Source organism: Littorina saxatilis, linkage group LG4 (genome assembly GCF_037325665.1).
Source record: "Littorina saxatilis isolate snail1 linkage group LG4, US_GU_Lsax_2.0, whole genome shotgun sequence".
In the NCBI taxonomy this organism is placed as follows: Eukaryota; Metazoa; Mollusca; class Gastropoda; order Littorinimorpha; family Littorinidae; genus Littorina; species Littorina saxatilis.
Window position 1 is genome coordinate 478,804 of NC_090248.1, and position 14,531 is coordinate 493,334.

The following is a 14,531-nucleotide window of genomic DNA, read 5'->3' on the forward strand; positions in this document are numbered from 1 at the left end:
GCGAGCGGTATCTCGTATTTGTCCGCTTAAAATGACACCAATGTGTGTCCATGAGGGACATAGATCTACAAACAATATTTTAACAAGATTTATTCAAAATTGACGGTTTTAGAGGAGGGGGATGGGTCCTCCAACTTTACAGCTCGGAGACACCCGGGTAAGTCTTTACCGGAGTTTCATGAATAACACTTAGCGGACTTATCGAGCGGAAGTGGTTTTACAGGCCGGTATATGAGTTGCAGCTGGTTCAAGAATACGAGCCCAGAACATAGATGACAAAGATTCCGGAATGAACAAACATTTCGCGGATGCAGACACAGAAAGACGTCATGAAGAATGCGATGCTTCAAAAGATACAGACTGTGACGATGACTGTGACGTCATTCACATATACCGAGACGTCATTCACAGTTGTTCGGTCACTTCCGTCAAAAAGTAGATCAATCAACGTAATCTCGTGTGGAAGAAAACGTCTGTCACACGACCAAGTCGGAATAGCAGGTAATATCTTTGCACATTTATAAGGCAGAACTGGACCATTCCTGAAGCGTCAGATTGCTGCGTGCTTTATCGAGTGAATGTCGCCACCAAACCCACGATCGTGTACACTGTCTCGCTGTGTGATAGGTACACTGTCTCGCTGTGTGATAGGTACACTGTCTCGCTGTGTGATAGGTCCACTGTCTCGCTGTGTGATAGGTACACTGTCTCGCTGTGTGATAGGTCCGCTGTCTCGCTGTGTGATAGGTAGACTGTCTCGCTGTGTGATAGGTACACTGTCTCGCTGTGTGATAGGTCCGCTGTCTCGCTGTGTGATAGGTACACTGTCTCGCTGTGTGATAGGTACACTGTCTCGCTGTGTGATAGGTCCGCTGTCTCGCTGTGTGATAGGTACATTGTCTCGCTGTGTGATAGGTACACTGTCTCGCTGTGTGATAGGTCCGCTGTCTCGCTGTGTGATAGGTACACTGTCTCGCTGTGTGATAGGTACACTGTCTCGCTGTGTGATAGGTACACTATCTCGCTGTGTGATAGGTACACTGTCTCGCTGTGTGATAGGTACACTGTCTCGCTGTGTGATAGGTACACTGTCTCGCTGTGTGATAGGTACACTGTCTCTCTGTGTGATAGGTCCGCTGTCTCGCTGTGTGATAGGTACACTGTCTCGCTGTGTGATAGGTACACTGTCTCGCTGTGTGATAGGTCCGCTGTCTCGCTGTGTGATATACACTGTCTCGCTGTGTGATAGGTACACTGTCTCGCTGTGTGATAGGTACACTGTCTCGCTGTGTGATAGGTACACTGTCTCGCTGTGTGATAGGTACACTGTCTCGCTGTGTGATAGGTACACTGTCTCGCTGTGTGATAGGTACACTGTCTCGCTGTGTGATAGGTACACTGTCTCGCTGTGTGATAGGTACACTGTCTCGCTGTGTGATAGGTACACTGTCTCGCTGTGTGATAGGTACACTGTCTCGCTGTGTGATAGGTCCGCTGTCTCGCTGTGTGATAGGTCCGCTGTCTCGCTGTGTGATAGGTACGCTGTCTCGCTGTGTGATAGGTACGCTGTCTCGCTGTGTGATAGGTACACTGTCTCGCTGTGTGATAGGTCCGCTGTCTCGCTGTGTGATAGGTACGCTGTCTCGCTGTGTGATAGGTACACTGTCTCGCTGTGTGATAGGTCCGCTGTCTCGCTGTGTGATAGGTACGCTGTCTCGCTGTGTGATAGGTACACTGTCTCGCTGTGTGATAGGTCCGCTGTCTCGACGCCTTCTTGTTGTGTTTGTTTTACTTAAGGTGACAACATCTTTAATTTTAATTTTAATCACTCTTACATTTCTCACCGTGTCCCGTCAGACACTGACCTTGATCCTTGGCCTCCATACACCTGTATCATACTCACCTTTCCTTGGCCTCCAGACCGTCAGGTGTGATCATCGTGTGAGGAGAGACATACACCTGTATAATACACACCTTCCTTGGGTCACCACCATAACTGTAGTCTGTCAGGTGTGATCATGGTGTTAGGAGAGACATACATCTGTCTAATACTCACATTTCCTGGGTCACTACCATACCTGTAGTCTGTCAGGTGTGATCATGGTGTTAGGAGAGACATACATCTGTCTAATACTCACCTTTCCTGGGTCACCACCATACCTGTAGTCTGTCAGGTGTGATCATGGTGTTAGGAGAGACATACATCTGTCTAATACTCACATTTCCTGGGTCACTACCATACCTGTAGTCTGTCAGGTGTGATCATGGTGTTAGGAGAGACATAGGCCTACACCTGTATAATACTCACCTTTCCTGGGTCACCACCATACCTGTAGTCTGTCAGGTGTGATCATGGTGTTAGGAGAGACATACATCTGTCTAATACTCACATTTCCTGGGTCACTACCATACCTGTAGTCTGTCAGGTGTGATCATGGTGTTAGGAGAGACATAGGCCTACACCTGTATAATACTCACCTTTCCTGGGTCACTACCATACCTGTAGTCTGTCAGGTGTGATCATGGTGTTAGGAGAGACATACACCTGTATAATACTCACCTTTCCTGGGTCACTACCATACCTGTAGTCTGTCAGGTGTGATCATGGTGTTAGGAGAGACATACACCTGTATAATACTCACCTTTCCTGGGTCACTACCATACCTGTAGTCTGTCAGGTGTGATCATGGTGTTAGGAGAGACATACACCTGTATAATACTCACCTTTCCTGGGTCACTACCATACCTGTAGTCTGTCAGGTGTGATCATGGTGTTAGGAAAAACATACACCTGTATAATACTCACCTTTCCTGGGTCACTACCATACCTGTAGTCTGTCAGGTGTGATCATGGTGTTAGGAGAGACATACACCTGTATAATACTCACCTTTCCTGGGTCACTACCATACCTGTAGTCTGTCAGGTGTGATCATGGTGTTAGGAGAGACATACACCTGTATAATACTCACCTTTCCTGGGTCACTACCATACTTGTAGTCTGTCAGGTGTGATCATGGTGTTAGGAGAGACATACACCTGTATAATACTCACCTTTCCTGGGTCACTACCATACCTGTAGTCTGTCAGGTGTGATCATGGTGTTAGGAGAGATATACACCTGTATAATAGGCTACTCACCTTTCCTGGGTCACTACCATACCTGTAGTCTGTCAGGTGTGATCATAGTGTTAGATGGGACATACACATGTATCATACACACCTTTCCTTGGCCACGACGATACCTAGCAGCTGATCCTCCAGCCCGTCAGGTGTGATCATGAAGTTGAGGAGTGACACCTTGGTGGACAGCTCGGGCAGGTAGTGGGGGTTGCGCAGCTTGGTGGTGATGTAGAAGCGGAAGTCCTGCGAGTACTCCACCAGCGCGTCACCAAGCCGTAGCATCTCAACGCCACCTGGGGAGTGAAGGAGGGAGTGAGTGTGGGAGGAAGGGTGTGTCACTCACTCTGGGTAAAGGTCTGTGTGTGTTAGACCCTGTCACTCACTCTGTGTAAAGGTCTGTGTGTGTTAGACCATGTCACTCACTCTGTGTAAAGGTCTGTGTGTGTTAGACCATGTAACTCACTCTGTGTAAAGGTCTGTGTGTGTTAGACCATGTCACTCAGTCTGTGTGAAGGGCTGTGTGTGGTAGACCATGTCACTCACTCTGTGTGAAGGTCTGTGAGTTAGATCATGTCACTCATTGTCGCGGACAGTTGAGTGTTTGTATCAGGTACCTTTGTCAATGTTAGAAGACCCGTAGTTGAGCGTAGCTGAGTTATCCCACGCATTGCACGGGATGCACGCAACGTTACGGTAGGCTGCGCGCTATTGTGGAGTTCACCCGGGACCTTGTAGCTGACAGCTAAAATTCAAAAGCAGACTTTATTCTGTCTCGGCCGAGATAAGATGTGTCGAACAGCTTCGAAATTCGCGTTATGAATTGTCGCTTGTGTTCGAGTTTTATTTCCCAGTAGTAACGTAATTCTACTGGGTGACTTTGTGAAAGTCGGTTGCGTATAAAGTATGTACGCGAGGTTATTCATAGGCCTGTGTGAGGTAAGCCATATTTCTTGTTCTAAATTTGGATAAAGACTTTTGTCAGTTTGCTGAAGGTGAGTTGGTGGCCGGTGGCAGGGGACAGGGAACCTGCAATGGTTACCGGTTGTACTGTTTTGTCTCGTCTTTTTGTTTTTGTAAATAGTTCATCATCCTGTTTAAAGTTTCATTAGCATAGTAAATTGTGTTGTAGTGAAGAGTAACAGTTGTGAATTATTGTGAGTTTAATCATTTGGTGGTTTATTGTAGAAGGGAACCAAGGTTAGTGTCACTGTGCTTCCTCCTCATCCCTAAGATGATTTCTATTGGAGGAGGAAGTCACGTGTCTTGGGTTTTTGGTGTGATTACTGACCTTGGCCTTCTAGGCCTCCATTGTCTTCTGTCAAGGACGGAACTGACCTGATGTGCGGACATCAACTTCACCCTGCTGTTGACTGAGCAGCAACTCCTGATTGTCGACGTCGCTGCAGCATCCACTGGCAGCTACACAGCGTGACGGCACTCTACCCCCTTCGGATCTCAGTATCTCGCACCCCAGCGAAAGAGACGCGGTGTCAGCCCGAGGGCGCACCAACCCCCCCCCCCCCTGAATTCTCCGCCATTCTGGTACCCTACACTAGCTGCGGAAGTGGTCCTGGTCTGCGTGAGATCAGTCAACCATGAGACCGACGTCAACCTCCGGCTTCAGCGGTTCCGTCGGCGTGGCTGTCATGGCGGCAATTCAGCGACATCGTAGCAAAGTACTTTCTCTATAAAAGAAGTCATTTATGGTATGGGGAGGAAATAGACTCTTGAGATGATCCCCTATCATGAGTGAAAGCACATTCTTCATATTGACTTTTTGGGACGACCCCTTATCGTCTCGTGTATGGTATTTGTTTTGACATCTTTTGAGATGGTTGTGTTACGCCTGGAGTAGCGGCGCGGGTCTTTGACCTTGACTTTCTATTAAGCCTTTGTTGACAATATTGGTCTGTTGTGATTGGTTTCTCGTGCTCATCATGTCCATCGTCATGTATTCATACTAACCATCCATTACTCCATCCATCGTCATGTATTCATACTAACCATCCATTACTCCATCCATCGTCATGTATTCATACTAACCATCCATTACTCCATCCATCGTCATGTATTCATACTAACCATCCATTACTCCATCCATCGTCATGTATTCATACTAACCATCCATTACTCCATCCATCGTCACCCCCATCTTGCACCCTGAGTGGGACTTATTAAATATTTTCATTATTTTACATCAGTGTTTTTTGTGTGTGTGCTGTGGAGTGTGGCCAAAGTTTTAATTGAAAACTAAACATGCAAGCATGCATGCACGCGACACTCACTCTGTTTGAAGGTGTGTGTGTGTGTGTTAGACCATGTCACTCACTCTGTGTAAAGGTCTGTGAGTTAGACCATGTCACTCACTCTGTTTGAAGGTGTGTGTGTTAGACCATGTCACTCACTCTGTTTGAAGGTGTGTGTGTTAGACCATGTCACTCACTCTGTTTGAAGGTGTGTGTGTGTGTGTTAGACCATGTCACTCACTCTGTTTGAAGGTGTGTGTGTTAGACCATGTCACTCACTCTGTTTGAAGGTGTGTGTGTGTGTGTTAGACCATGTCACTCACTCTGTGTAAAGGTCTGTGAGTTAGACCATGTCACTCACTCTGTGTAAAGGTCTGTGAGTTAGACCATGTCACTCACTCTGTTTGAAGGTGTGTGAGTTAGACCATGTCACTCACTCTGTTTGAAGGTGTGTGTGTGTGTGTGTTAGACCATGCCACTCACCCTGTGTGAAGGTCTGTGTGTTAGACCATGTCACTCACCCTGTGTGAATGTGTGTGTGTGTGTGTTAGACCATGTCACTCACTCTGTTTGAAGGTGTGTGTGTGTTAGACCATGTCACTCACTGTGTGAAGGTCTGTGTGTGTTAGACAATGTCACTCACTCTGTTTGAAGGTGTGTGTGTGTGTTAGACCATGTTACTCACTCTGTTTGAAGGCGTGTGTGTGTGTGTTAGACCATGTCACTCACTCTGTTTAAAGGTGTGTGAGTTAGACCATGTCACTCACTCTGTTTGAAGGTGTGTGTGTTAGACCATGTCACTCACTCTGTTTAAAGGTGTGTGAGTTAGACCATGTCACTCACTCTGTTTGAAGGTGTGTGTGTGTGTGTGTGTGTGTGTGTGTGTGTTAGACCGTGTCACTCACTCTGTTTGCAGGTGTGTGTGTGTGTTAGACCATGTCACTCACTCTGTCTGAAGGTCTGTGTGTGTTAGACCATGCCACTCACTGTTTGAAGGTGTGTGTGTGTGTTAGACCATGTCACTCACTCTGTCTGAAGGTCTGTCGGTGTTAGACCATGTCACTCACTCTGTGTGAATGTCTGTGTGAGTTAGACCATGTCACTCACTCTGTTTGAAGGTGTGTGTGTGTGTGTGTGTGTGTGTGTTAGACCGTGTCACTCACTCTGTTTGCAGGTGTGTGTGTGTGTGTGTTAGACCATGTCACTCACTCTGTCTGAAGGTCTGTGTGTGTTAGACCATGCCACTCACTCTGTTTGAAGGTCTGTGTGTGTGTGTGTTAGACCATGTCACTCACTCTGTTTGAAGGTGTGTGTGTGTTAGACCATGTCACTCACTCTGTCTGAAGGTCTGTGTGTGTTAGACCATGTCACTCACTCTGTGTGAATGTCTGTGAGAGTTAGACCATGTCACTCACTCTGTTTGAAGGTGGGTGCGTGTGTTAGACCATGTCACTCACTCTGTGTGAAGGTGTGTGTGTGTGTGTGTTAGACCATGTCACTTACTCTGTTTGAAGGTGTGTGTGTGTGTGTTAGACCATGGCACTCACTCTGTTTGAAGGTGTGTGCGTGTGTTAGACCATGTCACTCACTCTGTGTGAAGGTGTGTGTGTGTTAGACCATGTCACTCACTCTGTGTGAAGGTGTGTGTGTGTTAGACCATGGCACTCACTCTGTTTGAAGGTGGGTGCGTGTGTTAGACCATGTCACTCACTCTGTGTGAAGGTGTGTGTGTTAGACCATGGCACTCACTCTGTTTGAAGGTGTGTGTGTGTGTGTTAGACCATGTCACTCTGTTTGAAGGTGTGTGTGTGTGTGTTAGACCATGGCACTCACTCTGTTTGAAGGTGTGTGTGTGTGTGTTAGACCATGTCACTCACTCTGTTTGAAGGTGTGTGTGTGAGTTAGACCGTGTCACTCACTCTGTTTGAAGGCGTGTGTGTGTGTGTGTGTGTTAGACCATGTCACTCACTCTGTTTGAAGGTGTGTGTGTGTGTTAGACCATGTTACTCACTCTGTTTGAAGGTGTGTGTGTGTTAGACCATGTTACTCACTCTGTTTGAAGGTGTGTGTGTGTTAGACCATGTTACTCACTCTGTTTGAAGGCGTGTGTGTTAGACCATGTCACTCACTCTGTGTGAAGGTGTGTGTGTGTTGTGTGTGTTAGACCATGTCACTCACTCTGTGTAAAGGTCTGTGTGTGTTAGACCATATCACGCACTATGTGTGAAGGTCTGTGCGAGTTCGACCATGTCACTCACTCTGTTTGAAGGTCTGTGTGTGTTAGACCATGTCGCTCACTCTGTGTGAAGGTCAGTGTGTGTTAGACAATGTCACTCACTCTGTGTGAAGGTCTGTGAGTTAGACCATGTCACTCACTCTGAAGGTGTGTGTACGTGTATGTTAGACCATGCCACTCACTGTTTTGAGGTGTGTGTGTGTGTGTGTGTGTGTGTTAGACCATGTCACTCACTCTGTTTTAAGGTGTGTGTGTGTGTTAGACCATGCCACTCTTTCTGTTTGAAGGTGCGTGTGTGTTAGACCATGTCACTCTGTGTGAAGGTCTGTGTGTGTTAGACCATGTCACTCATTCTGTTTTAAGGTGTGTGTGTGTGTGTGTGTGTGTGTTAGACCATGTCACTTACTCTGTTTGAAGGTCTGTGTGTGTGTGTGTGTGTCAGACCATGTCACTCTGTGTGAATGTCTGTGTGTGTTAGACCATGTCACTCACTCCGTTTGAAGGTGTGTGTGTGTGTGTGTGTGTGTGTGTGTGTGTGTGTGTGTGTGTGTGTGAGTTAGACCATGTCATTCACTCTGTTTGAAGGTGTGTGTGAGTTAGACAATGTCACTCACACAGTTTGAAGGTGTGTGTGTGTGTGTGTGTGTGTGTGTGTGTGTGTGTGTGTGTGTGTGTGTGTGTGACCATGTCACTCACTCTGTGTGAAGGTGTGTGTGTTAGACCATGTCACTCAATCTGTTTGAATGTGTGTGTGTGTGTGTGTGTGTGTGTGTGTGTGTGTGTGTGTGTGTGTCAGACCATGTCACTCACTTTGTGTGAAGGTCTGTGTGTGTTAGACCATGTCACTCACTCTATTTGAAGGTGTGTGTGTGTGTGTGTGTGTGTGTGTGTGTGTGTGTGTGTGTGTGTGTGTGTGTGTGTGTGTGTGTGTGTGTGAGTTAGACCATGTCACTCACTCCGTTTGAAGGTGTGTGAGTTAGACCATGTCACTCACTCTATTTGAAGGTGTGTGTGTGTGTGTGTGTGTGTGTGTGTGTGTGTGTGTGTGTGTGTGTGTGTGTGTGTGTGTGTGAGTTAGACCATGTCACTCACTCCGTTTGAAGGTGTGTGAGTTAGACCATGTCACTCACTCTGTTTAAAGGTGTGTGTGTGTGTGTGTGTGTGTGTGTGAGTGAGACCATGTCACTCACTCTGTCTGGAGATCTGTGTGTGTTAGACCATGTCACTCACTCTGTTTGAAGGGGTGTGTGTGTGTGTGTGTGTGTGTGTGTGTGTGTGTGTGTGTGTGTGTGTGTGTGTTAGACCATGTCAATCACGCTGTTGTAAGGTGTGTGTGTGTGTTAGACCATGTTACTCACTGTGTCTGAAGGTGTGTGTTTGTGTGTGTGTGAGTTAGACCATGTCACTCACTCTGTTTGAAGGTCTGTTTGAGAAGCAGTGGCTCCAGGGAGGGGTCGACGTCCTCCCCGACGTTCTCCAGCAGACAGGGGTTACCGAAGGTGATGCAGTTCTCCAGGTTACGCATGTAGTCGGCGTCTGTCTGCTTGATGACACAGAGGGCGTTGGTGTCGCGCTCCATGTTCTTCACCCACCGGTTGGCCTGGCCCTGAGGGTCGATCATCAGCGGCCTGGCACACACACACACACACACACACACACACACACACACACACACACACACACACACACACACACACACACACACACAGGGTCATGCTATCGCTGAACATGGCAAAGACTAAACTAGTTGTGACCTGGATAGTGCGATGAGTATTGGCCCTATAGTTAGATCAGAAAACAAGGAAAGGGCAAAAGAAGAAAGTGAAATCATTGGTTGAGGTCCCCCAAAAACTTGCCGACAGCACTTAGCAGGAAGCAAAATGTTCCAAAACCAACCCACCAACCAACCAACCCACCAACCCAAGTCCTAAAAACATGTTTCCAGGTGCAGCCCCCCCCCCCCCCCCCTGAGCCACCATGTCCAGAACACAGGTGAGGGGAGGTGCACACTGCTCACCATCGCCTGGCGTTGGCCACGATGACGCCGTTGTCGATGCTGAAGCTGTCTTTGGGCAGGCCGGCGATGTTCCAGGCCTGGATCTTGATTGGCTCGCCCAGCGTGGTGGTCAGCGAGAACTCCGCGCTGCACGGGATGTTGCGCTCCTGCACAGGTACAACACAGTTGTCAGGTGTCTGTCTCACAGGTGTCTGTCTCACAGGTGTCTGTCTCACAGGTGTCTGTCTCACAGGTGTCTGTCTCACAGGTGTCTGTCTCACAGGTGTCTGTCTCACAGGTGTCTGTCTCACAGGTGTCTGTCTGTGTCGCACACAGCAATCACTGTTGCACACACGGCTCACCCTGAAGGTCAAAGGGTAAAGAGACCGGCATGCACCAGGGCGGAGGTGCAGGAAGTCAAACTGGTTGCCCCAACGTGCTTGAAATCACAAGAAATCACAATTTTCAACCAATCAAACCCCGCGGCTGGGTACTCCTATATCATAATTTTATGGTATTTGTATTTTTGACCAAAATTATACATTTTACACAGACCATGAAAGTCAATGTTCCTCCGAGAACGCGCCAGTGGACAAGGTGGAAAAAGACTGTCTCGATCTGTGTAAACTATAATATTTTGGTCAAATATACAGTTATGTACTTGCATAATCATACTCTTTTGCAGTTTAAACTACACCCACCTACATATGAGTTTTTATCGTACTCTGACGTCACATGGCTCAAAGACGGAAATTCCAATGTTCATTTGATACATATCCCGTTTAGTTGCACCCAGCTTGCTTCGTGCACCTCAGCCCAGGCGAGAAGGGACCTACCAGGCGAGAAGGGACCTACCAGGCGAGAAGGGACCTACCAGGCGAGAAGGGACCTACCAGGTGAGAAGGGACCTACCAGGCGAGAAGGGACCTACCAGGCGAGAAGGGACCTAGCAGGCGAGAAGGGACCTACCAGGTGAGAGGGGACCTACCAGGTGAGAAGGGACCTACCAGGCGAGAAGGGACCTACCAGGTGAGAAGGGACCTACCAGGCAGTGTTTGACCCAGTCCTCGGTACACCCGTCCCTGAAGGCCGAAGTGAAGGGGCCGAGGTAGGCGATGACGCCGGCCGAGATGAGGACGTCACCAATCAGCGTGTCATACACGTCCTGCAGGTCGCTGGCCGCTTGGGTCCACCGGTCCTTCTCTCCCCCCAGCCCCCCGATCAGCTTCTCTGCTCGCACCAGCTTCTTGCCGCACAGGTCTACCTGTGTACAGGGCATCAAACACCTGGTATTAATACACTCCCCTCATTCTGTCCATCCCTCCCCACCCCAACCCCATCCAGCTTCTTGCCGCACAGGTCTACCTCTGTACAGGGCTTAACAAGCCTAGCAATAACACACTCCCCTCATTCCGTCCATCCCACCCACACCCCATCCAGCTTCTTGCCGCACAGACGTAAGAGACAGCGGTACAGACAATGTCAGAGACAGCGATACAGACAATGTAAGAGACAGCGGTACAGACAACGGTACAGACAGCAGTACAAACAGCGGTACAGACAATGTAAAAGACAGCGGTACAGACAAGGGTACAGACAGCAGTACAAACAGCGATACAGACAATGCAACAGACAGTGGAACAGACAATGTAAGAGACAGCGGTACAGACAACGGTACAGACAGCAGTACAAACAGCGGTACAGACAATGCAACAGACAGTGGTACAGACAATGTAAGAGACAGCGGTACAGACAATGCAACAGACAGTGGTACAGACAGCGGTACAGACAATGCAGCAGACAGCAGTACAGACAGCGGTACAGACAATGCAACAGACAGTGGTACAGACAGCGGTACAGACAATGTAAGAGACAGCGGTACAGACAATGCAGCAGACAGCAGTACAGACAGCGGTACAGACAATGCAACAGACAGTGGTACAGACAATGCAACAGACAGTGGTACAGACAGTGGTACAGACAATGCAACAGACAGCGGTACAGACAATGCAACAGACAGCGGTACAGACAGTGGTACAGACAGTGGTACAGACAGCGGTACAGACAGCGGTACAGACAATGCAACAGACAGCGGTACAGACAGTGGTACAGACAATGCAACAGACAGTGGTACAGACAATGCAACAGACAGTGGTACAGACAATGCAACAGACAGTGGTACAGACAGTGGTACAGACAATGCAACAGACAGTGGTACAGACAGTGGTACAGACAATGCAACAGACAGTGGTACAGACAGTGGTACAGACAATGCAACAGACAGTGGTACAGACAATGCAACAGACAGTGGTACAGACAGTGGTACAGACAATGCAACAGACAGTGGTACAGACAGTGGTACAGACAGTGGTACAGACAGCGGTACAGACAGCGGTACAGACAATGCAACAGACAGTGGTACAGACAGTGGTACAGACAATGCAACAGACAGTGGTACAGACAATGCAACAGACAGTGGTACAGACAATGCAACAGACAGTGGTACAGACAATGCAACAGACAGTGGTACAGACAGTGGTACAGACAATGCAACAGACAGTGGTACAGACAGTGGTACAGACAATGCAACAGACAGTGGTACAGACAATGCAACAGACAGTGGTACAGACAGTGGTACAGACAATGCAACAGACAGTGGTACAGACAGTGGTACAGACAATGCAACAGACAGTGGTACAGACAATGCAACAGACAGTGGTACGGACAATGCAACAGACAGCAGTACAGACAATGCAACAGACAGTGGTACAGACAATGCAACAGACAGTGGTACAGACAATGCAACAGACAGTGGTACAGACAATGCAACAGGCAGTGGTACAGACAATGCAACAGACAGTGGTACAGACAATGCAACAGACAGCGGTACAGACAATGCAACAGACAGTGGTACGGACAATGCAACAGACAGTGGTACAGACAGCGGTACAGACAATGCAACAGACAGCGGTACAGACAGTGGTACAGACAGTGGTACAGACAATGCAACAGACAGTGGTACAGACAATGCAACAGACAGTGGTACAGACAATGCAACAGACAGCAGTACAGACAGCGGTACAGACAATGCAACAGACAGTGGTACGGACAATGCAACAGACAGCAGTACAGACAATGCAGCAGACAGCAGTACAGACAGCAGTACAGACAGCGGTACAGACAATGCAACAGACAGCGGTACAGACAATGTAAGAGGCAGCGGTACAGACAATGCAACAGACAGCGGTACAGACAGCGGTACAGACAATGCAACAGACAGCGGTACAGACAGCGGTACAGACAATGCAACAGACAGCAGTACAGACAGTGTTACGGACAATGCAACAGACAGTGGTACAGACAGCGGTACAGACAGTGCAACAGACAGTAGTACAGACAATGCAACAGACAGTGGTACAGACAGCGGTACAGACAGTGGTAGAGACAGTGGTACAGACAATGCAACAGACAGTGGTACAGACAGCGGTACAGACAGCGGTACAGACAATGCAACAGACAGCGGTACAGACAGTGGTACAGACAGCGGTACAGACAGTGGTACAGACAGTGGTACAGACAATGCAACAGACAGTGGTACAAACAATGCAACAGACAGCGGTACAGACAATGCAGCAGACAGCAGTACAGACAGCAGTACAGACAGCGGTACAGACAATGCAACAGACAGCGGTACAGACAATGTAAGAGGCAGCGGTACAGACAATGCAACAGACAGCGGTACAGACAATGCAACAGACAGTGGTACAGACAGCGGTACAGACAGTGGTACAGACAGCGGTACAGACAGTGTTACGGACAATGCAACAGACAGTGGTACAGACAGCGGTACAGACAGTGCAACAGACAGTAGTACAGACAATGCAACAGACAGTGGTACAGACAGTGGTAGAGACAGTGGTACAGACAATGCAACAGACAGTGGTAAAAACAGCGGTACAGACAGCGGTACAGACAATGCAACAGACAGTGGTACAGACAGTGGTACAGACAGCGGTACAGACAGTGGTACAGACAGTGGTACAGACAGCGGTACAGACAATGCAACAGACAATGCAACAGACAATGCAACAGACAGCGGTACAGACAGGGGTACAGACAGTGGTACAGACAATGCAACAGACAGCGGTACAGACAGTGGTACAGACAGTGTTACAGACAATGCAACAGACAGCGGTACAGACAATGCAACAGACAATGCAACAGACAGCGGTACAGACAATGCAACAGACAGCGGTACAGACAGTGGTACAGACAATGCAACAGACAGCGGTACAGACAGCGGTACAGACAATGCAACAGACAGTGGTACAGACAGTGGTACAGACAGTGGTACAGACAGCGGTACAGACAGTGCAACAGACAGTGCAACAGACAGTGGTACAGACAATGCAACAGACAATGCAACAGACAGTGCAACAGACAGTGGTACAGACAATGCAACAGACAATGCAACAGACAGTGGTACAGACAATGCAACAGACAATGCAACAGACAGTGCAACAGACAATGCAAGAGACAGTGGTACAGACAATGCAACAGACAGTGCAACAGACAGTGGTACAGACAATGCAACAGACAGTGGTACAGACAATGCAACAGACAGTGGTACAGACAATGTAAGAGACAGTGGTACAGACAATGCAGCAGACAGTGGTACAGACAGTGCAACAGACAGTGGTACAGACAATGCAACAGACAGTGGGACAGACAGTGCAACAGGCAGTGGTACAGACAATGCAACAGACAGTGGTACAGACAGTGCAACAGGCAGTGGTACAGACAGTGGTACAGACAATGCAGCAGACAGTGGTACAGACAATGCAACAGACAGTGGTACAGACAGTGGTACAGACAATGCAACAGACAGTGGTACAGACAATGCAACAGACAGTGGTACAGACAATGCAACAG

At 48.3% G+C, this 14,531-nt stretch overlaps 1 protein-coding gene across 1 annotated transcript in view; it reads right to left on the bottom strand.

The window, feature by feature from the left end:
- The window catches only part of LOC138963734 (dynein axonemal heavy chain 12-like), a 188,441-nt gene that overhangs the window by 38,312 nt on the left and 135,598 nt on the right, over positions 1-14,531 (bottom strand). Inside the window, exons 53-56 of the mRNA XM_070335583.1 lie at positions 10,645-10,863; positions 9,621-9,766; positions 9,014-9,231; positions 3,222-3,414 (exon numbers count right to left, since the gene is read on the bottom strand). Of these exons, the coding sequence (XP_070191684.1) occupies positions 3,222-3,414; positions 9,014-9,231; positions 9,621-9,766; positions 10,645-10,863 (776 nt within the window). The remainder of the gene's footprint in view (positions 1-3,221; positions 3,415-9,013; positions 9,232-9,620; positions 9,767-10,644; positions 10,864-14,531) is intronic.